A 25,889-nucleotide genomic window follows, 5' to 3' on the forward strand; every position below is an offset into this window, starting at 1 on the left:
TTAACTGGTTTTAGGAAGGCTGATTTGGATCAAGGCCACAATGCTAGAGTTTTAAACTTATTTTCCTACCACCACCACATTTCTCTAGTAGAAATTGCTTCTTCCTTCCAAGCAATATTGGTAGGGTAAAGGGGACCTGACTTTTTGATACCAAAACCAATAGAGGGGCAATTTTCTGGGGAAATGGTTCAGGAGGAAACAGTTAATCTCCCAATCTAAATTCTCCAACAGCTGTTTTTTAAAGTTAAACTACAAATGAGGAGATCCAATCAGGAATATCTAAGATAATGTATATTGGTCTTTATGTTGCTATTTGAAGAAGAACTAGGACAATAACATCAAAATGGATGGAAAAGATGACAAAAAAATTGCATCAGTTTTCTAGAACAGCACCCCTGAAATATTAATATGGAACCTGTGGTAAATCATGAGACATTAGCCATGTTAGTCTGTAATTGCAAAATAGTAAAGAGTCCGGTAGTGACTTTAAGACTAACCAACTTTATTGTAGCATAAGCTTTTGCAAACTACAGCTCTCTTCATCAGATGCACCTGACGAAGAGAGCTGTGGTTCTAGAAAGCTTATGCTACAATACAGCTGGTTAGTCTTAAAGGTGCTACTAGACTCTACTGTAGTAAACCAAACATTTCTAGATTAAAAGTGTATAGAATGCTCTCTTCCAGCCTATCTGTGATATCACTTGGATTCTTTCCTAGGTAGGTGAAGGTGGTTTTATTTCAGTGAAGATTTTCTTAATGTTGGTTTTAAAATTTTGTGTTTAGCTATCTTGATTTTTATTTAAATATATTTAAACATCTGAACAGCCTTATGTTAAGAAGTCTATAAACATCATTACTACTGCTAATAGTAATACAGACATACTTGCTCATTTGATACTGTATCAATTGTAATTTGATTTTACACTGCATGTTATGCCTCAGGTGGGGTGAGCCACCTTACGCTGCCACCACTCTGGGATTTAGGGTCCCTTGGGAAGGCCCAGAGTACCCTCCCAACCCTTCTGACCTCCGTAGCTTGGTCAATAAACAGGCGTGAGGACCCAGCAGAGTAACAACAAACAAAAGGGTTTATTTACAAGGAGGTCAGTTAATCAAACAAGCAAGGTGCATTAGCAACAATAGATGGATGAAAGCAAAATAAACAAAAGGCCCTAGCATGACTGAACTCCCTGTCCCTCTGTCTGCCAGGCCTGTCTTCTCACCCTACCTGGATGAGGGCTGAAACCCCCTAGCTGAAACCTCCTCTGGCCTGCTCCCTGGGAGAAAGAACACAGGCTTTTGCCCTCTCTTATATAGCACCAGCCCCCCCCCCAGTGTTCTGATTAGCCAAAAAGGATGCCAAAACGGCCCCAGGGGCCCCTGGGACTTGTAGACAGGCCTACTCCCACTGCTAACAGGCTTCTGAGGCCTTGCTAGGCCTTCCTGGCACAGCCAGATCATCACACTGCATCACAAGAAAGAGTGGTAGAAATTATAATTCTTTGAGAAAGCTGCAAACTTCTAAGAGAATTCTCAAGAAGTCAAATTCTTCAAGATTATTTAGGTGTTTCTTAGCTGATCTTGAGTATATTCCACTTGAAATTCTTCTTCACTGAAAATTTCATTCGCATATAGTTTTGGTTAGAAAATACCAAATGTTTGACTAAAGCTATGCAGTATTAAGTCCTTGCTGAATATATATAATATTAAATCGTTAACTTTTTCTTTTTGCAGTTCTTTTGTCCAACAGGTGCACCAAGTGGACTTCCAGAAGTCATTGGATTTTTAAATGGTGCTTCTATTCAACATATTTTTAATATCAAGACTTTTGGTGGGACATTCGTCTCTTGTGTTCTAGCTGTAGCTTCTGGGCTCTTCTGTGGACCAGAAGGTCCCATGATTCACCTGGGGTAAGGAATAAATATTTTAGAAGTTGCAAATATAAATTGTCCTTAGTGAGGCTTGTAATGGAATAAATGGTCTTTAGGATGTTCTTAACTAGTACTTTTCAAAAGTATATCTGCATAAGGGGATCTAGCCCGTAATTAGGCTGCAATCCTAGGAACACTTCCTGGGAGTAAGTGGAATTGAATAAAATGGGCCTTACTTCTGAGTAGACACATTTAGGATTGTTTCAAACATCTGGGACTTTTTTAAAAAGCTGATCTTTGGCCTGAAATTTGTCTTGACTGCCAACACCATTGAAATTATGGGAATTGTGCCAGAGCATAACTGTGTCATGCTCATTTGATTGTGGCTTATGCTGGCGACATTCCAGTGGATTGTACAACCACAGCATTTCCTTCTGATTTTTATTTGTTTAAGCCTTTGTGTTTTTATGGTTCTTACTTCCTCTTCTCTCTCTGCAATAACACTGACTCTTCTTTCTTCTGCTCTAAATACTTACATGGATGTAGATTAGGGTTGCCAGCTCCAAGTTGGGGAATTCCTAGAGATCTGGGGGGAGAAACCTGGAGAAAGTGGGGTTTGGGGAGGGAAAGGACCTTGGCATGGCAGAATTCCATAGAATTCACCCCCAAAGGTAGCCATTTTCTCCAGGTGAACTGATCTCTGTGGCCTGGAGACCAGTTGTAATTCCAGGAGATCTCCAGCCACTACATGGAGGCTGGCAAGTGCAACCCTAATGTAGATGTAAGTGATAAATAAATCATATGTAGGTCCCAGAAATCTAATTAAAGGATTCCATGTTTGGGCTGTTAGCAGAGTCTATCATTTAGCAGAGGAAACATCATTATAAGTGGTTGTGAGCTGGTTTTGCTGGCTGGCTGGCTGGCTGGCGTGTGTGTGTATAGGACAGAAAATAACAAAAGCATACACTTGCTTATATTTAGAAAAGAAATAAGAGTTCTTTATTGTAGGAACTCCATACTCTGATAGGAAAGGAGGAGAGACAGATCCTAACTACCTATATAGTCTAAGGCTAGACATGGATGCCAGGACAAGTCCTGCGTCCATGCTTCCAAGATGGAGGGAAGAGAAGGAGAGAGGAGTTGCCTGGAACAATGCCAGGAAGAGAAGAAATAAGAGGGAGGAAGTCAGGAGGAGGAAATCCTGAGAATAGCAATCTACATATCAAAGGACAATCAGAGCAGTAAACAGCAAACACTAAACAGAGTGCCCTGACCTCTCTATCTTTCTAACGCTTTGGTTTGTGCCCCTCTGAAACCTGAGGAATGGGACAGCGCTGAATCCTCCTCTTCCATCAATAAGTTCTAAAGAATTTTTTTCAATTTAAAGAATAAATATCAATACTTGAGTGGGTCTCACACTGGTGATTTGAGATTGGAATTCAGCCTGTGTACCTTCACTTAGCTCCTACTCAATCCATGGTTGCTGAAAACCATCAAGGCCCCCCCCCCCCCGAAAATGATTCCATCTGATTTTTCCTGCTCCCAGTTCAAATACAATATGAAAAAAATCCTGACTTACTATTAGTGTGAATAAGCTGATAATTGGCTATCTATATAGCTCCCCCATCCTTCCAGTTTAAATCCCACTCTTCTACACCTTTCCCCATTTTATCCCTGTAACAACTTGGGGGCTGCTACTGAATTTAAAATTGCACACCCACATCACCTTGTCTGGCTTCCTTGGCCCTCAGGGTGACTAGTGTACCCAGAATTTTGTCCCCCTATTTCCCACCCTTTGACAGCTGTGTCTAAAGCAGTGTGCTCTAGGGATACCTTTAATATAAAAAAACCTTTAGGCCAGACTATAGGCCACAACACTTCCGGGAGGCCTCTTCAATCCTTTTATGAAAAGAGTTCCAAGACAGGCTTGTTTGTTGTCTGAGAACTAGAACACTGCTCCTTCTCTTTCTCTACCCTAATCTCGACAGAAGCTGAGTCTCAAAGTAAGGCAATGATGCCACAACAGACTCCTCAGTTTAACTATCCGTGGATTACAGTTTTTATGCTTAATTTTAGATTGGTGCCATAAAGTCTAAAAAACATATTTCTATTTATTTAGAGAAAGTTATCACTTATTTAGATTAGTGTAAAATACATTAAAATAAGAAAATTGTTAGCTTTGATATACTATTAGCACCCACAATAGTGACAACAACTGTTATTAAATTTTTTATTTAGTGCTGGTTTGAACTTCAGGTTGAACAGAACATGTCTTATGATATCCTGAAAATAAAGCCATGAATTTTTATAGAGTGGGGGCAAATTATATACCTAGAATACTAAAAGGGCTTTCAGCTGACTCTGTTCTGAGCTGAATTGTCTATCCCCAAATATACTGCCATGTCTGGCTATAAATACAAATTGGGCAGCTAGAGATGTAAGAAGGGAATTTTAAAAAGCTAAAGGATACTGATCAATTGTCTGTTTTTTCAAAAACATTCTTTATGCACTTTGTCTCGGGTGACAATCCTAAACACGTTATGCTCTTCTAAGACCATTGACTGTAAAGGGGTATAATTCTGCTTAGGTTTGCACTTGTATGTTGACTTTTTGAAGAGGCTGAACTGTTCCTTAGTGGAACAGGCTTCCTCAGGAGGGGGTGGGCACTCCTTCTTTGGAGGTTTTTAAGAAGAGGCTAGATGGCCACCTGACAGCAGTGATGATTCTGAGGCTCAATATGAACTTAGGCCAATTATGAGAGGGAGGGCAGGAAGGGATAAGCCAGTGGTCTTCTCTCGTGGCCCTTTCTTATATGCCCAGGGTAATGCCAATCATCACTTTGGGGTCAGGAAGAAATTTTGCTCCAGGTCAGATTGGCCAGGAATCCTGGAAGTTTTTTTTTGCCTTGCTCTAGGCTCTGAATAGGGTCACTGGGGGAGTGGGGTATAGCTGTTTAGGGGGTTGAACTTTGACTCATGGGGTCTCTTCCAGCTCTGTTTCTTTGTTGCTATACCCCCCCCCCCGGTTAAAAAGTGAGATTTGAAAAACAACAACCCCACCACATAGTCAGTGATATGCACTGGGGATTCTTTTTTGCTCACGGCCAGTCATTGTTGCAGAAACCGAAGGAAGTTTCAGCAAACTCATCATAAAGAATCTAAGATGTCATAAACTACAGGCATTCCAATATGCGGAAAGAAGGGCCAACTCATTTAGCTGTTTTGTCCTGTGAGTGTGAACTTGTAAGAGGATTGTTTTGGGGGAAATATTTTGTGTTGATTCAATGAAAAAGGTCAGAAAAATAAAGCTTTAGAGGTCTGGTGTATTCATAAAATGTTTGCAGCTGCTGCAGTCCATTAAAATAAAAAAATAATATATTCACAGGATGAAATCATAGGACCATCTACAAAATTAAAAAATAGCAAGCTTTGTAGGACTCTTCTTCAGGCCAGATAGAATGTTAAACAAAAATCGCCCCCCCCCCCCCGCCCAACGTTTGTGTGATTGAGGCATGGGGGAAAGCCTCTATGGAAAAAGGTCATGGTATAATCTCAGAACTGCAGAAACTGCAATTTCAGGATTAAAATTAACACTTTTCTTTCATGACTCATAACATTATACATATGGGATGGGATCATGACATGTGTGTAGAAGAGTGCCTGTACTACAAGTTTGTAATGGGCCCTGCATTCCCTACTCCATGTTTTGCAAGCAGAAGGATCTATCTTCAATTCTTGGAATCTCCACTTAGCAGGTGTTGGGAAGCTCAGGCAGCCAGTTTAGGAAGATGCGTTTATTTAGTACATTTTTATTCCACTATTCCTTCAAGGAGTTCAAAACACTTATTCTCCCCTCCTTCATTCTGTCCTCACAAAACCCTTCTAAAGTAGGTTAGCCTGAAAGAGAGTGGCTTGCCCATGGTCACCCAGCAAGCTTCCAAGGTGGTGGTAGCTGATTTATAGCAACCCCGTAGGTGTTCAAGGCAAGAGACACTCAGAGGTGATTTGTCATTTGCTGCCTCTGCGTAGAAACTCTGAACTTCCCTTAAGGTCTCCCATCCAAGGGCTAACCATGACCAGTTCTGCTTAGCTTCCTCGATCTGACATACTAGCCTAGGCCATCCAGGTCAGGGCAAGTTTCATGGCACAGTGGGGATTTGAACCTAGCCTAAATTCTTCCTTGAAGCTAAAATGACAAAACTCAGGCAATCATACTTTGGCCCATCATGAAAAGATAAGACTAACTGGAAAAGAGGTTGTGTGTACACACACACATGCACGCATGCACACGCACATGCACACGGGCGGGGGGGAGAGAGATCCTAGTCTAACACACAAAACACTACACAATACTCTCTGGTTGCTTCCACATGTTCCTTTTTTTTTCGAGCTTTCTCTGTCCCGAAGCCATCCGCGTCACCTTCCACACTCAGCATCTTCATGCCTATCTTGTGTGTGTTCGTAGCAGGGGAAAAAAGTCTCCAAACAGAAAGCGTGTTCTTTCTGCACTTCATCACAAATGACATTGGTGCATTCCCTCCCAACTTTCCTTTTTTTGGAGGACATGTGGGATTGTGCTATATCGTTGTCCTGTCTTTCAGCTTCTGTAGAAACTTGGCATGCGTAGTACTCCATTCTCTACTGTTGATTCCCACTCAAAGTTTTAAATGCAAAAGTGTTTAATAAATATGAGAACAATAGAGTAGCACAATTGCGTGATTTCATATCCTACTATATAAAAGGCAAATCATGTTCCCTAGCACTCACTCTTTATCCCTGCACAGGTGCAGTATGCAGGGATAAGAAGCAAGTGAGAGGCAAAACGGTTTGCCTCTCTGCTGCCTCCTTGGGGCCTCCAGAAGCCCAGAAGAGCTCAGCACGGGCTACGGGAAGGCTCAGTGTGGCTGTGAGGCCCGCCCAATGTCCCACAGAAGCAGAGGTGGTGCTCACTGCTGCCTCAGCAGGGCCTTGGGAGGGCTGCACACAAGCCAAGTGGCAGCCTAGGGGTTGGAGGAGGAGGGAGCCCCTGTTCTCTTCCCCGATACCCCCCTTGACAGATGCCGCGGGGAGAGGTGCGGGGTGGGGTAAAGTGCTGCTAGGGGCTGTTGTATTTTCCAAAATAACAGGCTTTAATGCTAGTTTGAAATAAAATCAGTAATGGCATTCCGTTCCCAATATTGTTCCTAGCCTGATAGTCTGATTGCTGAGTGATCCAATGTAGCAAGCACTGCATTGTAATAGTGCAACAACTGTTAAAAATGTTTTTAAAAGGGGGGGGGGAGGAATTATACAATCACACATGTGAGCCAGACGCTTGTGTGGGAGGTGTAATGGCAAGAAGAGGAGTTAGAGATTTGTGGGAGGACACTTCAAAAACGCAAAAAAAGCCTCCAGATGCATTGATATGGTAGATAATTGCACGAAAAAAGCAACATCAAAAATGAAAACGGAACAAAGCAAGTTTCACAAGGAATGCTTAAAAACCAGGATCATCACGACCCGCTCATGCATGGGAATCGATGACGTATGTAATGAGTGAGATAACCCGCCAAAGTTCTATTAGCAGGCCATCTCATTAAGGAAATGTGGAAGCAACCTCTGTCTGAAAAGTCTTGCCCTGGGACTTGTGAGAACAGTTGCCGCTTGCAGAAGACAATGCTAGACATTGCAAGATGGGCCACTGCTCTGACAATATAAGGCAGTTTATATGTTCATATAGGCATTTAATCAAAAGTATTTTTATGGTTTCTCTTATCAAGTAGTCTCTGGTGTCAGCTTTCCTATTTCTTGGAGCAGAAAAATTGAAATACACCTTATTCAAAACTGGTCATCTTTTGTTCAAATCGTCCTTTATCTTCGATGTTTAAAATGGCGCATCTCTTGAATTGAAAAGGTTATATATTAATGAAAGTGAATTATGAATGCATAATCCAAAGAAAGAATCAAAATTGCTCTGTAGTTCTGTGGCATTTGATTACTTGGTTTCTTTAATTTAAATTTTGTAAACATGCCGAGTTATATATAGGTAGGGTTGCCAATCTTCAGATGGGACTTGGAGATCTTCTGAAATTACAACTGACCTCCAGACTACAGAGATTAGTTCCCCTGAAAAAAATGACTGCTTTGGAGTGGGGAGTCAATGGCATTATACCCTGTGGAGGTCTCTTCCTCCTCCAAATCCTGCCTTCTTCATGCGTCATTCTAAATCTCCATGAACTTTTAAACCCACAGCTATCAACACTACATATAGCATTAATACTTAGAATTTTTTTCAGTGCAATTATAGGATATGGATTGAGCCAGTTCAAGTCTGAAATCCTTGGAATTCATCTTCCTTCCTTCACCAGATTTTGGAATTCAGCTGACAAGTAAGAAAACATATCTTTCTACATAAAAGGCAAGCCCTATTGCTGACGACACACTTCTTATTCTGGTGTGCCTGCGTAGGAGCACCAGGATAAAAAGTGCATCATGGCCAATATGGCCTCCAGAGGGTGCTGTGGTGGCAGGAGGGCCAGGCGAGCCGGTCCATCGCTCTGGAGGGTGCCGCAGTGGGATGGCCAGTGTTCCTGGGTTTTATAGGGCCAGTTTAAAAAAAAATGGGCTCTGTTGCTAGTCAAATATATTTTTCAGAGTATACAAAAATGTATCTGTGTAGAATATATAAAATATATCTGTGTAGAACATTTCTAGTTCACACATGTCTCTGTTGCAACAGCTCCTATTTGTGTGGCTTCATGGTGCAGCATGAGTTTTTAGCTATCCTGAAAGTTCTAGATTTCGCTACCTTTCTCATTTTAAGTTGTGCCACATACTTATGTGAACCCTCTTTTTTGTAGGCCTTTACTTAGCTATGGGGCAATAAATGGTGCTCTACCAACTAAACTGTCTGTCTTGTTTTTTTATCTTGAGAGGAAAAATATGATCATGGAGACCAGCTATGATACGCTACTGTACTCCAGCCCTACAGAGTAGATGGAGGACAAATATTGTAAAATGAAAGTGCTGTGTTAAATACACAGAAGAAAATGAAGTTCAAATTCCTTATCTGATCGTTCATGTCTTCCAGACACATGTTGAAGTATTATTTGACTATAAAGCATGCCAGAATAGAACTTTGTGTTCATGATAACACTTCAAGTTGATGTTGCTTATATATAAGTGTTCCACTCAGCATGAGAAACTAGAAAATCACTTCCTGTGCAAGTTTGTTTTTTCAAAAAAGCATATTTTCAACAACTCAGATTTGACAAATCAGCAGATCTTTCAGTACGAACATGAATTATAAGTACATTATTATATTTGTGAAATGTTGACATTTGCAAATTTCTGAGGTATCCTGATAGGTCTTATTTTAAACTGGAGTTATTCTGATTGTTCATGTGAAGCTTGCATATGGAAGGGTTTTATAGCTTTAATTCACTAGATGATCAAAGTATATAAATAAAACTTATGCCTTTGACCATTGCGTTTGTTGTATGGCCAAACACAAAACTACTGCAAGCTTCCAATGGGCCCAAGGATAACCAGACAGTTTAAACAAACATGATAGATTTTGCCTCTTAATTTGCCTCAGTAATTACTGATATAAATTGGAGATGTATTTCTTAAGCTGTTACTTACGGAAGAAATTTAATATAAGACCAATAGTACAGATTTTCAAAGTACCTTAGTATGTTTGTAAAAGTCCCCTGGCAACTGGAATTTACTTGACAGTTTACACAGGTTCATTGGCTCATGAGCTCTCATTGCACTAGAGTACTTTAGCTGATTCAGCTGCACAAGATTCAGTGAACTCAGAATAGGACAATACAGAAACAGTTTATGGTAATAATAGCCTAATGAAAAGTATAGGTTTCAATGGGCCTGCCATTTGCATGCCTCCATAGAACCATAATGATCCTTCTTACTAGACATGGGCACAAATTGAAATACGAAGCAAATTTCATCATGAAACAGGCCATTCCGTGTGTCATGAAACTGCGTTTTGTGGGGCTGTGGTTATCATGAAATTATCACAAAATTCATGACTTTTTGGCCTGTTTCATTAGCTTTGTGAACGATTCATAATTGCAAACAGGCTGGCGCCGATCCATTGATTCCCGAGGCAACACTGGGCCCAGACATTTGTTGCCATTGGAAACCCCATTCATAGCCCACTTACCCTTGATTGGCAGCTTTCCTAGCCACCTGGAAAGCTTCCATTCTGCCCTATACAGCCAGGAGCTGGGGGGTCAATCCCCTAGGCAACCAAGGAGGTGGCATATACATATCAGTAGACAATCAACATTTGGCAATCAATAATTCATACACAAACCATATTATACAATTCAAATTCCCATGGCACTGGTCACAGTCAGTACACCAAATTCATATAACAATCAATAAGTCATATACAGACAGTGCTCACTCTCCCCACCAGTAAATGTTTTTTAAGGTTGATATTCCACATCAAATGGGAGGACACACCTCACTGTATAAAGTCAAAAGGGAGAACATCCACTGTTAAGTCTCCCAGGTAAGTATCCAAATCTCCCAGGTAAGTATCACAGGTAAGCAGGCCGGCCCTGAGTGTTGGGTGAAGGACGCCGTGGGGGCGTCCTGTCTGTCTTCTGCATCATTTACTCCAAAGAAATTATTAGATAAAACATCGTTAATTTTGAACTTCTTGGGACACTTACCTGTGATACTTACCTGGGAGATTTGGATACTTACCTGGGAGACTTAACAGTGGACGTTCTCCCTTTTGACTTTATACAGTGAGGTGTGTCCTCCCATTTGATGTGGAATATCAACCTTAAAAACATTTACTGGTGGGGAGAGTGAGCACTGTCTGTATATGACTTATTGATTGTTATATGAGTTTGGTGCACTGACTGTGACCAGTGCCATGGGAATTTGAATTGTGTAATATGGTTTGTGTATGAATTATTGATTGCCATATGTTGATTGTCTACTGATATGTATATGTAATCTTTCATATGCAATAAGGTTAAATTAATAGTATTTTGATAACTCTGACTACACACATTGATCTTTTTCAGTATTATTCCCATTTATTTCTTCACGTGTAGGGTTCTACTCTATTGGCTGTGTTCTTGGGTAAAGGTGCCTCTTATAGTTAGTGCAACCAAGGAGGTGGGCCTTCTGTAGCCATGGACACACCAATCTCACCCATCCAAACCCTGTTAGGCAGGTCTGTCAGCCAACCACAGACCTCCTGTTCTGATCTATGTCAATGTTTTGCTGGGATTGGAGTGGGAGAGTGTGTGGAAGGATTTGGGATTGTGCTTTTGGCTGCTGCTGCTTTAAAGAGACTAAAAGAAGCCTCTTATTTCCAGCTCTTGGCCTTGCTGAGGGAAGGTCTTTGGGTGAGGGTGCCTTTTTTCCTCCACCCCACCCCACCCCACCCCTCACTCTGTCTTCCCGGCCCAGCTCCACCATGGCCGGTCCTTCGTCCTCCTCTGATCCAGCAACTCCTGGTCCCCGTTTCAGTCATGCACTCTGGCACCACTTCCCTTCCCACCCTTCCCAATCAACGTATTGCAAACTGAGAGGGTGGGTGGAGGAGAGCCTGCTGAAGTCTCCCTGCGAGTTTGGCATCTCTGGGTATGAAGGGGCCGTTGAAATGCCCTGGGTGCTGATGAATCACGAAACTAATGAACTGTTCCGGCAAATGTGTCAATTTCATGAAGTTTCGTGATTCATGGATTGCGACGAAACACAAAACTCTAGTTTCAGGCTTTTTCTGTTTTGTGCCATGTCTACTTCTTACTCAGGGATTGCCAATTTGGGGTTTGTGTATTTTAATGTGTGTACATTGTTAGTATTAGAAACAAACATTTTATGACAATGGTCATTTTGATGCTTATAAGTATTTATGCACCTATAATAGCACCCTTAACTAATTACTTCCTTACCCCTGTTACCCTGCCTATAGTGGCATTTCTCTCAGGATCATATCAGGAAGATAAAGGTTCCCTTGAAAAACCTACCCTGAGGGGGAGTCAAGCAGGCAGCATTTGATAAACCGGGCAGTCAGAAACTTTATTGCTTTTGTTGAGGCATCAACTGCTACTAACTTTTTTAAAAAGCAAAAACATTCCAGTGTTTAAAACAGAAATCTGCCAGGTTACAAAACTTAAAAGTTTGGGGGGGGGGTTCAAAAAAACAAAAACAAAAAAACACTTAAGCGGGCTAAATTGGTGTACTAGTGATACACCCACTAGCTTTGAGTGACTACAGTGTCCAGCTCTGCGGGCCATTTAAAAAGAATGTTATTTTTACTTTCATTTCAAAAATGTCTAAATTGAAAACTTCTTCCTAGCTCACTAAATAGCAACTGTTAGAGTTTATGTCTGTTCTAAAGATCAAGAACACAAAGGTCTGTTATACAAAATGGGATTCTGAAAAAGCTGTGCTGCATTATTATTTTTGTCTAAAGGGTTTTCCCTCTCTTATAGGAGGAATTTCATTACTGCTGGTGCAGGAGCAGGAATTGCCTCTGTATTCCATGCTCCAGTGGGTGGACTTCTATTTACACTGGAGGAAGTGGCCTCTTTCTGGGACATTAAATTGGCCTGGCAAACATTCTTCTGCTGCATGATGGCTGCTTTCACCACAGATTTACTCTCCTCTTCTCTCTGTGGGTTTGTCTACAGGGGGCAGTTTGGATTTTTCAAAGCAGAGAAAAGGATTTTATTTTGGGTATGTGCTATGTTTATCAGCAACCTGGCATTATATGGCAGCATCCATATTTCTTTGGGCCTATTAACATATTTTAAAAATTTATGCTGCGATTTATCTCACATTTGAAAAAGGACTGTAACTGGCATGGATCCAATAATATGTGCATGGGAGTCACACAGAATTTCCCCATGTTTCTCTCTATTCTGGAGCCCCTTCTGACCACTGGAAAGATCATTCCTGGGGCTATGTGGAAGACTAGCTGTGCACTGCAGGCTGGTAGGCTGTAGTGATAGGGACAAGAGGATACAGTAAGCCCCTTTCCTCAGTGGCGCTGTCCTTGCAGAAGATAAAGAAGGAGCAATTTTATTCTTGCAAACATTTTCACACATGGTATTATTAACAATGCCTTTGAGCTCTTCTTACTTAATTTAATTTAATTTATTCAATTTATAGTCCGCCTTCCCCACACCAGTGGGCTCAGAGCGGATCATAACAAAGTAATCACAAAGTAATCACAACTTAACTAATTGATGCCATGTGTAGCATTAAGAGAAATTTCTAGCAATGCAAGCTTTAAATTTGCATTATGGATTTCTAACTAACTAATTTTTCCTTCCCATCTGCATATACCACAAAATATCTTCTATCCTGCATTTGGAAAGTGAAAACAGAAATTGAAGCACAGCAGAACTGAGGACCGTCAATGCCTTGTCCTATTTGTGTTTTTGGCAAGGTTGAAGACTTACTGAGAGAACAGAGTGAGGAGAAACCCTCAGAGAATGATCTTTTCCATTTTAAAGCAATAACACCCCCATCCCCCCAATACTAAGCATTACTTGCACCAACTTAGAAGTAGCAATATATTTTTGTATTTCATATTTGGATTCTCTGGCTCACATGATTTTTGCAGGCTCTTCTTTAGTATTCCTTTGTGGAGTCATGTTCTTTCTCATCTGATACCTATCCAGATGTATGTTCACAGAATTTAGCAAATATAATTGAATTTGGATGCAATTAAGATGAGGACAGGAAGAAAGAAAACTTAAAGAAATAAAACAGTCTTACAACAAATTCACCTGTAATGGTATGCAAGGAGGTCCTCCTGAGCTCTACAGGGACTGGTTCTTTCTTTGTGTAACAGGTGTTAAAGAAATTTAAACATTCTAGTTGCAGTATCAGAGATGGTAGCCACTTCCACTTGGAGATTTTTCTCCAGGTGGAACTCACCATGTCCCCACTCTTTTGAGGAGCTTCCATATAACATCATGCTCTTTCCAAGCATGCATGGGGCTTTATGATGAAGACCTTCCAGGAAGCTATTTGACAATGGTCCCTTGCCTTCCCAGAATGTTCCTAAGATAGAAATATGGTAGAATCTGTTGTCCACTGGCAATGGATAACTTTATTCCCAGGACACATTAACAGGCAGACAACAATATTAACATCCAGCTCAAGTGTTTAATCTAGAATACAGCGGTCTAAAGTGTTGGAAATTGCAATGTCTGGTGTACTGCAGCAGCAAGAAACGAAGAAGAGCCTTCTATACAGGGGGAAGCAAGGATCAGTTAGTTAAGACAGTGAGAGCAGCATCTCTCTTGCTTCCTGGGGGTCATTTCCTTGTCTTGTCTCCTATTGGGCTAAACAGGGCAATATCGTGCTTCTTCTCTTTCCTGCCTTATCACTGTTCTCCAAGATATAGTCAGATAGTCAGGACTCTATCTCTCTTCTTCACTCTCAAGTATGTATTTCTTAAATAAACTTTTAGCCTCTTTAATCATAGTTACAGCGCAACTTCTCTGCTTTATTTGCACTCTGTCAACATAAAGTTTGCTGTCTCTAAAAATGGATGTTGTCCAGGCTACCAGCCTCTAATCAACTATTAAAAACTCTAGGCTCATATAGTGAAGTTCTTCCTACTCCTGTTAGTCTCAGACCCTGAAGTTCTGTGCTATCCTGAAAGGGAATAAAATACACAGCAAAAGTTAGAGAAGATTATCCAGAGGTATTGTAGAATACTGGATTTGTTTTTACAAAGTGGCCTGACATGTATTGATCTTTATGGCCCTGCACCCCATTACATGGGTTTTCCCTTTAAGAGAGCCTGCAAAAGAGTTGGTCCAGAATGTGGCTACATGACTTTTGTGTCTGGTGCAAGTTTCCAGGAGGACTCACCAGTCCTTTGTGAGTTCCATCAGTTGCCACTTTATTTCCCGGCTAAACTGAAGCTGTTGGTTTTGACCTTTGGAGCCCTATTAGACTTGGATGGCTTCAGGATGCCTTAAGAAGTTACTTATCCCCATCTCTGAAATACTGCTCTGGGTGACACCACTGTCTGAAATAAGCTTATTATCAGAAATTGGTCTTTCTTGTTCTTTTGTGGTGGTGTCCCCCCTCTAGATCTTGACAGATGGATTATATCATAGCAAATGTTTTGATGCTTTTAAAAAATAGTTTATATTGTTGATTTTGATATGCAATATTTTAAAAACAAACTGTTTGACCTTTTAAAATCCTTTTGGGAGCTCCTTTTAAGCATCTTTTAGAATGGGGTCCTCAACCCTTTTCAGCCTGTGGACACATTTGGAACTCTGACAATGGGTGGTAGGCGCAAACACAAAATGGCTGCTACAGGATGTGGAGCCAACCACAAAATGTGAAGGAATATATTCAAACTGAAAAGATCTGATGACTTCAGAAGTTCTCCTTAAGTAAATTAAGCATTTTAGCCATGCTGACCTATTATGTTTAGTCAGAAGGAAGTCCCATTGTGTTTTTACAATATCATTCTGCTATTTGCGCAGGTAATGTACGAAGCATTATATCATAAACTTCAGAAATTCTAAAAATCTACTTCGCTACATCTACTTTCTAAAAACATTGGAGGGCACCAAGAAATGTAGCAGGCACCATAGCGCCCACAGGCACCATGTTGGAGACCCATGCTTTAGACACATAGACACTTATAGTTAAATATAATAAAAATAAATAAGATCAACTTATACATTGGAAAATAAAAAGGTATTTTGTAGGACACATTATGTCTTAATTTGCTCTTCTTCTAAAGGAAACTGAACACGCTGAATTTTCTATTGCTTAAGAAAGAGGAGCATGCGAACAATACTCCTCCATACTGCACCTTATTTGGGGAATGTTAGCCTTACGAAACATCTTTCCTTACAGTTTCAAATATCTGCTGTTCTTCTTAAAGATTTTGCTCAAAGTGCAAAAAATCTGCTTACCATACCCAGTGATACAGTGGATTGTAATGGTTGCTACTTAAATAACATTTTATAGTTCTTTATAAGCTCATTTTAGAGTATTTTACAAAATAGCACTGGATGTTGACCTCTATTTTCCCCAAAGAAATGGGTCCACAGGTTTTTTTTTTTAAAAATTGGACAAATAATTAGGGAAAAAATCAGTTCAGTTAGTATCAGGCTCCAGGGAAACTTAACTTCTTTAATGTTTTTTAGACGTAGCCAATTGCCTTTATGGTGAATAAGCTCTAAAGGGAAAGCTTATGGGTTATTTTTCAGGATAAATATTTTTTCCCTTCTGTTTCAGACTGTTCAACACAGTGTAGTAAAGAAGGCTTTATTATTCAACATCTCTTAGATTTTCTGAAGTGTAATATTTTATAGATGTCTGAGTTTGTTATAGATCCAGAGGAGTTAGACGTGTTAGTCTGTAGTAGCAAAATCAAAAAGAGTCCAGTAGCACCTTTAAGACTAACCAATTTTATTGTAGCATAAGCTTTCGAGAATCACGTTATCTTCGTCAGATGCATGGAGGGCAGAAGGAAACTGGCCAAATATAGAGGAGGAGAGGGGGGGAAGGGAGGAAGGAGGAGAGAGGGGATGTAAAGAACTCCTTTGATATGGAGATGCAGACAGCTCCTTTTGGTGTGGGGATCAGTTTGCTTGTGTAAAGATTCAAAGGAGTTAGCCGTGTTAGTCTGTAGTAGCAAAATCAAAAAGAGTTCAGCAGCACTGCAGCACAAGCCCTCGATAACCACAGTCCTCCCCGCCAGATGCATCTGACAAAGAGAACCGTGGTCCTCGAAAACCCACGCCAGGTGCCACTGGACTACCCCTGACCCTGCCTCTGTAAAGGAAATCAGTTACCTGTGATAATGAGATAACCATTCATAGTCCCTATTCAGTCCCAGCTTGACAGAGTCAAATTTGCATATAAATTCCAATTCAGCAGGTTCCCGTTGGATTTTGTTTTTGAAAGGTTTCTGTTGAACTACAGTGACCTTAAGTCCACTTCATTTGGTGGGTACTGTAGCCCCACTGTACAACTACATAATGGACGGATAAATACCACCTTATACCGGAAACCAACAGACCGATACTCCGGAAACCAACAGACCGATACTCATATCTACATGCCTCCAGCTACCACCCTAAACATACCACTCGGTCTATTGTCTACAGCCAAGCCTTACATTACAACCGTATCTGCTCCAATGCTCTTGATCGAGACTCCCACTTAAGAGATTTACAACAAGCATTTTTGGGGGTACAGTACCCACCAAATGAAGTGAGGAAACAAATCAACAGGGCCAGACTAGTACCCAGAAACAGTCTGCTCCAGGACAAACCTAAAGGAACTAACAACAGAACACCGCTGGTTGTCACCTATAGCTCCCAGCTCAAACCCATCCAACGTATCATCACTGAGCTACAACCCATCCTGGAAAATGATACCTCTCTCTCAGAAGCCCTGGGTGGAAGACCTTTCCTTGCCTACAGACAGCCCCCCAACCTTAAACAACTTCTCACTTACAATCATGAATCGGCTAGCAGAGTCACCAGCACAGGTACCAGGCCCTGCAACAGACCCAGATGCCAGCTCTGCCCCTATATCTACCCAGGGAATACAATTACAGGACCCAATGGCATCAACTACACTGTCTCTGGCTCTTACAGCTGCTCATTCTCCAATCTGATATATGCCCTCATGTGTCATCAATGTCCTTCTGCTCTGTACATTGGACAAACCAGCCAACCTCTACGCAAAAGAATAAATGGACACAAATCTGACATTGGAAATGGCAACGTCCAGAAACCAGTGGGAGAACACTTCAATCTACCAGGACATTCCATCAAAGACTTAAAGGTCGCTGTAGTTCAACAGAAACCTTTCAAAAACAAAATCCAACGGGAACCTGCTGAATTGGAATTCATATGCAAATTTGACTCTGTCAAGCTGGGACTGAATAGGGACTATGAATGGTTATCTCATTATCACAGGTAACTGATTTCCTTTACAGAGGTGGGGTCAGGGGGAGTCCAGTGGCACCTGGCGTGGGTTTTCGAGGACCACGGTTCTCTTTGTCAGATGCATCTGGCGGGGAGGACTGTGGTTATCGAGCGCTTGTGCTGCAGTGCTGCTGAACTCTTTTTGATTTTGCTACTACAGACTAACACGGCTAACTCCTTTGAATCTTTACACAAGCAAACTGATCCCCACACCAAAAGGAGCTGTCTGCATCTCCATATCAAAGGAGTTCTTTACATCCCCTCTCTCCTCCTTCCTCCCTTCCCCCCCTCTCCTCCTCTATATTTGGCCAGTTTCCTTCTGCCCTCCATGCATCTGACGAAGAGAATGTGATTCTCGAAAGCTTATGCTACAATAAAATTGGTTAGTCTTAAAGGTGCTACTGGACTCTTTTTGAGTTTCTTATGAAAGCTGTAATTGCTTGGGAGCAAGCCCCTCCCCCCCAACCTCAGGCTTCAAAATGTACTTTTATTTAGAAGAAGGTGAAGCTCATCATAAGTGGAGGCAGAGTTTAAAGAGCAAGTATATAAACCTGTGCAATAAACTCTAGCAGGAATTAAGAACCAATAGAAACATCATATTTCAAATCCAAAGCACACTTCTTCAGCGTTTTTGTTTCTAATATTATTGATCAACTTCACAGATTTCAGATGTTAAATTATGCACTTGTCTTGGAGAAAGACAAGTTTCCAACCTCCAGGGATTAAGCTTCAGCTTATTAGGTGCATCCACTCCAAAACTGCCTCCAGGCACCAGCAGGTTTTCTCCCTGAATTCTGTGGCTACCTGCCCATCATCTAAGTTTAGCCAATACAGATTTGTTTATTCACTGTCTGATTTGGGGGCAAATTAAAAAGTAAATTTCTTAATAAACATCCCATGGCACAAATAGTTAATTTACCTACCAGCATAGCATAGGCAGGGGCCCCAATCTTGTTGAACCTGTGAGGAATTTTGGGAAATAGTAGTAGGCTCCATCACAAAATGGCTGCCATGGAGGGCAATTACAAAAGGTTGAGAGGTCCCAACCCAAAATTTTCTTATGATGGGGACAGCTATTTCTGAAAGTCAAAGATCATGCCATCTGAAGATTTCTGAAGCACCTCCTGCTCTAATGAAGTAGAGGAAAGCCAGGGTTCTCTTTGCTTTGTGGAAAAAGCAAGTGGCGCCAGAAAACACAAGCCATGGAGATTACTGTATTTCATTAATTAAGTGGATGCCTTGGTCGAGGGCATTAGCTCAGTTTATAACTTGAAAGAAGACGTATTGATACTTGCTAAGCAATTATTCATTCATCAAACAACACAGGTCATCCTGTCCAGTAGCTTAATTTAGGCCAAGCTTGGTTGATGTAAAGCTGCAGACCCGTCTCCAATATAAAGGGTTTGCAGTTGCACTACTTTATCTGGATTCTAGAGGTAGAAGGCAACACTCCAAGATCCGGTACAAAATCCTTGATTAGGAGTCCCACAAGCTATTACTAGAAAGCAATCTGCTTCTTGTACAGTTTCTACTTATTTGTTGAGCTGTTGTAGCATATTGCTTCCAACTCAGCGACTGCTGTATATCAACTAACTGGCAAAATTCACAGAACATCCTTTTTCTTTTCCTTTCAATTCAGGTTAAGAATTTACTGGATATGAGTGTGTTGGCCTTTGTTCCAGCCATTTTCCTTGGAATACTTGGGGGCCTTTTAGGAGCTCTCTTTGTTTTCCTGAATATCAAGATTAATAAATTACGCATGTGGTTCTTCAGCACTATTCTAAAAACATCCCTCAGAAAAACATCCAAGCTGTTAGAATCTGTGCTGGTTCTTGTAAGTATTTTGCTGAATGTTTCAAAATTATATTTACTCTGGTTTCAGTAAGAATGAAAACCCGAGTCTGAAAAAGAAAGGATGAGTAGAATAGCAAATAGTACTACATTGTAGGTATAGAACCGGCATTTAGAGATTAAAAGTAACCCCATGCAATGTATACAGAGATGTGGATTGAATGAAGTCCTTTCTGTGTGTGTTAGCACTGGCTACTGTCATTACTGATGTCTTGGGGTGATCAGTATGTTTTTATTTTAGATATTGTTATTTTGATTTGTTGTTGTTTTGTGTGAGCTGCCTCAGATCAGAGAGGTAAGACATACATTTTAAAGTGAGTAAATTAATATTGACAAGAGATTACACTTTTCTCAGCCACTACAGATGTTAAATTACTTAACATAATTGGGGACATTGTGTTATCTTATCACCATGTACAACTGTTGTCAATGGTCACTGTGCTAATCTTGTAGGCATTTGAATTTTCCATAGAAATGTCATAGACTCTATTCACATTTCATGTACTTTAATTCTGTAGCACAAAGTGCTTCCCCTTTTGCCCCTCCAATTCGCTGAACAAAAGAGGTGAGACAGATAAGGGCTGTTGTGAAAAAAAGTATATTTGCAAATATAGGTACAGGCTTCAAGATGAGCTCAGAATGTACCCCAGAACAAAGGAGCACATGTTACTTTTAAGGGCTTGTGACATCATTTTGGAGAAACGAAAGTCACATTCAGAATAAGGCACCTGATCACTTTTATACCTTTAGATTGGACTATTGTCCACCTTTCAGTCTCGCAACAACATCATTTGCCATCCTTTCTTGGTCTCCATAGCAGCACCTTCCTTCATTCCACAACTGGTTACTTTTCTACACAAACTCTCTTCTCCAAAGGGGGAAGGGGGTGGAACTTATAATTCTCCCTTTGTTTCTGGCTTTGCCCTTTTCAGATACCCTCAGGAATGTCCAGTTATCTATCTTCAAGGATAGACATTCTCTCTTTCCATGTACAGCTAGGGAGAAGAGGGGGGGGGGTGGCCAAAGAGCAGAGACCAGTTACTTTAAAACATAAAGAATCCATCTTATGCTTCTTGCTAGCTTAATATTATGGCTATATGATTAATCCATAGTCTTTACTAATATAAATTTGCTAATCCCACAATTCTGCAATTCATAATGTTTCCCTTGGGCATCCTCTGATTTTTATTAAACAAAATACCTTCTTGCATAAATAGATATGTTTTAAGTTTGGAAGAATATTTTGCCTATATCGCTGACTACTTCCTTTTAGGAGGAATTATATTTGCTAATCTCTAGACTTCCAAATAAGAAAGCTGCCTTAAGATGTATCATCACAACCTTCATTGATTTAATTCAAGAAATAAATCCCAATTGCTTCTCTGTATTTTTATATCAATGAAGATGAATTATCCATTTCCAACAAAACAGTCCAACAAAACAGTCAAATCACTGTCAGAATGTAATATTCAACTGACAGAACATGGAAATGCTGGATTAAAAATAAAAAAAACCAAAAAACACTTGCAAAAGTATGTTGCTTAAAAATATGATAAGCACAATTTGTAATAGTTTTAATAACTGCTGTTTTCACATTGCCTGCAATGCTAGAGACTCAGTTATAGAGCCCTAGGCCAGACTTATTTTCTATAATCAACACATTTTCCCCTTACAGACTTGTTATAAACATGGAATTCCTGAGTGGCTATATCTTCTGATAAGCTGGACCCTAAAACTCAGGACACACAATATTATTAGTGAGATGTCACCTGCATAGTGTGATAAGTGGCATGTTCTGGCCATACCTGGTGGAACACCATGGTCCTCATGCCACCTCTATGCATTTGTTCAGAACAGAAAGAAAATCGGTGAACATTCTTGCAGTGAGACTACTTCACCATTAGGGGTGTAGTGGGCCCAGTCTTTTGCCTTCTAGAATCCAAGTCAGAGCCAAAGCGGTTAACACAAGTCTGGTTCTATATACAATATATACTCAAATGCAAGACTAGGTTTTTTCCAGTGAAGGGAAGGGAAGGAAGGAAGGAAGGGTCATTTTAAATTCTCATACAAGTTACAGTTATATCCAATACTGTGTGTGAGTGTATGTGTGTAACACTTTTTGGGGGGAGGGAGTCATCTTACATTCAGGACTGTCTGCTTTATATTAAACTTGTAAAAAAACCTGTATTTCCTGGGCAAGACACTATCTACAAGAGCAGTTTCTTGAGTCTGAAGGGGAAGCAGATTAATTGCAAGGTTTCCCTGAAGTGCTAGCCAGTTACTCTCAATTACTTTTTTCATTTGTTGATGACCTAAGGGGCAAGTTGTTGTCAGTGACAGCAACTAGCCAAACAAAAGAAAATCTGCTGCCTTTTAGGCAGAGGGGAGGGGATTTTCAGAGGCTCTGCAAATATGAGTTTTTGTTTAAATGTTGTTATAGGTGTTGTGTTATTTCTATCCAGCATTATTCATGTTCCTTTAAAAAAAACACACGGGAGAATCACCCACAGCTCAACATACCTTTTAGGAAGGAGGGGGGGATGGGATCATTGGATGTGTCTTTTTAAAAAAGGGTTTTTTTAAAGGGTTTGCATTATTTCTATGTAGGACTGCATCACTCATGCTCCTCTAAGGAAACTTTTTAAAAATTAAAACGGGATAGGTGAAGAATCCTGAAGGTCATGTGAGAACACAGCAGGGGCAGGCATCAATGCACATCAGGTGTGAAAGGGGAACTATGGTTCTAGGCTGTCTGAAACCTTCGTTGCAAGGGCAATTTCACACAGAATGACATCTGCAAAGAGGCTACTACCGAAAATCACCCTGGTGTGGAAGCAGCCCATGTCACTTATATATGTCAGCTCCTAAGGCTAGTTCAAAAATAGACAAAGAACTTAGTCCTGTGTTGGGTGGTTGCATTTGGTTGTGATCTCTCATTGACCTATCTGAAACACTGTGGTCATATTAAATGGAAAATGCAAAGTTACCTGATCCAGATTATGTAAACATGAATATGAGGATGCACATGTTCTCTGCAAGGGGGTGGGGGGAGGAGAATATGTTCATTTTAGACTAACCTTATTATTTCTACCTTGTGTACTTTTATGAAAATGTACAGGTTTTGACCATTACTGCTACTGTCTACTTGCCTTATTTTTTTCACTGTACACCAGTCAAGATCCTTCCAATGTTTGATTTGACCAGTAAATCAAAAAAGTAAGTAATGAAAGAAACACAAGACTATTTATATTTTAAAAGCGACATTGGCTTGATAATACTTCCACAGTTTGACAATAGGTTCCTGTTTGAAGCTCCTATGGTGTTCCATATCACTCAAGAGTATGTTTGTATTCTGGGGCATAGGACGCGAAATATGTACATATCTCAGATGTATACTTTATTCTCAAGACACACCAGAGTGGATTTATGTTGTATAAGCTTTTCAGGATGATATTATGGAATTATGGAACCATGACATTGTAATGCTGGCAGGGAATTCTTCCCCTCCTCCCATACTATTAATTTCCAAACGATGAGCATGAAGTCATTCAGGATCTTTTGCTGCTACCTGTTAGAGGGACCTTGGCATAAGGAACTAAAAAAAGTTGAGGTGTCTTTTGAGTAGGGAGGTGGAGTCTAACATTTGGTATAAAATAGAAACAAAAAAAATCACTATAATATTTGTATTGCTAATCTGCCTCTTAAAAAGCACCAATTATAGACCAAATCAACACTATTTTATGGAAGTGTTGTATATTCAATTCATGAATTAATATTGTTTCTTTTCTTTTTGATTTTAAAGCATAAGCCAGGTCAAGTGGCAAATTTCAGAATATAATTGTCCACCAGCAACATTACAGATTGGGCCAAATTTAGTGAAAAATTCAAATCAAACATTTAATGAGGGTAAGAACAAAAATATTTAAATTAAACTGGAATAAACAGAGTTCATATAATTGTTTTGCTCCTTCCAGGTCAGGATCTGAGCAACGTTTCCAGTTCTGAGAAAGGTTAGGCATTTCTGTGGAAGTTAGCAAGAGAGTCAAATTCTCTGAGCTTTCCAGTTAATCAGATGCCACCCAAATATGTTGCTGTTTGGTATTGTTCAGTTATCTACAGATGGCAATTGTACTCCAGTAAAAGATTTTGTTGGTAGGACATGCCAAGCTGCGTGAATAGACAGTAGGATGATTAAATATCTTTGAGAAAACCCTGTATTTGAAAATGACTTTTTTTACACCATTGGTATATATAGTTTATAGTGGAGAGTGCCCTCAAGTAATAGTTGACATGGTGACCCCTGGTGGGATTTTCATGGCAAGAGACTAAGAGAGGTGGTTCGCCATTGCCTGCCTCTGATATAGTTGTTTATAGAATTTCATAAACAAAAAATACATGGCTCCCTGTCCTCAAGGAACTTGCAATCAAAACCAGATAATGATAAGGAACAGACAACAGCAAAAAGAGAGATTTGTAGCAGGGTGATCTGTCCACTAGGTGGCTCTAGACAATTGCCATTGGTGGAGGAATGCCAACAAGCCCGCCGTCACACATTCACTGCATCAGAGTCTGTTCAGGGTTTGCTTCTCCAGCAGCGAGCCTGCCCTCTCCTTCCCTCCCTCTGTCAGGAGGGTAGCCTGTCTTTATCTCCACCATGCCTCACCACATCACCTGAATGTGGGGGAGGGGAGGAGGCCTCACCACATCACCTGAATGTGGGGGAGGGGAGGAGGCAGCTTCCTGTAACTTTTGAAGGTGAGGAGATGGGCACTGTTGTGCTCTGCCCCTATGCAGTGGACAAGGAGGACTGAGATGAGAAGGTTAAAAACACCATCTCTCCTTCTCTCTGTGGTCTGGTGGGGGAGAGGAGGGTGAGTGGTAGAGTCTTGCCTCCCTGCAACATGGGGTAGGGTGGCTTGGGTGCCTTATCCTAAGGTGCCCAAAATCCTTGGGCCAATCCTCATGTATAAGCAAATGCAGTTATGTGCCAGGTACCTATGCTGTCAATCACAAATGCACCCAGAAGGGTATTCACTTAACTGTTAAGTTTGAAAGATAGAAAAAAGAGCTAAAATATGAGGGGTTCTCATTCAACATTATAAACTCTTATCGTATCTTTGCTCTTCTGTCTCATTTAAAGCTGCTGCCCTCTTGGCTGAGAATGGCATGCGAGGAATCATGTACCTGTTCAGACGTGGGACTCATGAGGAATTTGGCTATGCCTCTCTTTTTACTGCATTGGTATTTTATTTCTTGTTATCCTGTTTGACAGCAGGGTCTGCTGTTGCCAGTGGTTTGGTTATACCTATGCTGTAAGTATTGCCTGCAATACTCTTGGGCATAATTATCTCTGCTGAAAATCAAAGTCTAGTGACAGCAGTTCAGTACACTCCACTTAGGCTACACTTGAAAATCAGCTTAAAGTAAAAAAAAAAAATTAATTATTTAAAGGCTGCCACTGCCAGTTATAGCATCAACCTTTTATGCAGGACAAAATGGATTTTGCTTTGATATGGTCAGGTATAAGAAGAGAATGGAAACTTCTTTCATGGAAATGCTTATTGAAAGTGGGCCTCCTAGCAGGTGTCTGAAAACCTAACAAAGAACCTTTTATCTTTGAATCTCATATATATCAGCCTCATGAAAAAGGCTTCCAGAATAGTATAGAAGTTATATTATTCTTCTGAGGGCAGAAGAATAATAGATATATTTGAAGCCCTATATTTACTCTCCCATTTTTACTCTCCAGGTGATCAGGATTTTTGCACAACTAATATGTGTTATTTTTCTTATTTATGTGGGATCCAGGGATTTTTTCTCAAGGCAGTACTTCTGTTATTTTTTTTTGTATTTTCCTAGTCCTCTAATGACAATACTTTGTCAGTAGAAAGATGCAATTATCCCCTCCTTTCAGTGGTAATTGCTGTGTGGATTGCAACAGTATATCCTGCTCTTTTTGTGGATTTTTTGCTTTTACTTTCCTTCTTGAAAATACAGTAGTATGAAGGCTATGTCCTTTCCTTTCCATTGCTTTTTGCTAGCAATGCCCCTTTCATTTCCTTTACAGTGGAAAATAGGAGTAGAACCTTTCCTGCATATACCAACTCTGCCCTCCATCCCGTTACATGAAGATAAAAAGTCCTACTACAGGGGCTTGATCTGTGTTAAGACAAGTAGAACACACACAAAAAGAAAGCAGTGTTTATCTTCCC

At 40.5% G+C, this 25,889-nt stretch overlaps 1 protein-coding gene across 1 annotated transcript in view; it reads left to right on the top strand.

The window, feature by feature from the left end:
- Positions 1 to 25,889, top strand: part of LOC129333050 (chloride channel protein C-like) — a 105,142-nt gene that overhangs the window by 8,913 nt on the left and 70,340 nt on the right. Inside the window, exons 3-9 of the mRNA XM_054984365.1 lie at positions 1,735 to 1,910; positions 8,146 to 8,238; positions 12,334 to 12,577; positions 19,466 to 19,660; positions 22,796 to 22,893; positions 23,480 to 23,583; positions 24,818 to 24,989. Coding sequence (XP_054840340.1) covers positions 1,735 to 1,910; positions 8,146 to 8,238; positions 12,334 to 12,577; positions 19,466 to 19,660; positions 22,796 to 22,893; positions 23,480 to 23,583; positions 24,818 to 24,989 — 1,082 coding nt within the window. The remainder of the gene's footprint in view (positions 1 to 1,734; positions 1,911 to 8,145; positions 8,239 to 12,333; positions 12,578 to 19,465; positions 19,661 to 22,795; positions 22,894 to 23,479; positions 23,584 to 24,817; positions 24,990 to 25,889) is intronic.

Source organism: Eublepharis macularius, chromosome 7 (genome assembly GCF_028583425.1).
Source record: "Eublepharis macularius isolate TG4126 chromosome 7, MPM_Emac_v1.0, whole genome shotgun sequence".
Taxonomy (NCBI): domain Eukaryota; kingdom Metazoa; phylum Chordata; class Lepidosauria; order Squamata; family Eublepharidae; genus Eublepharis; species Eublepharis macularius.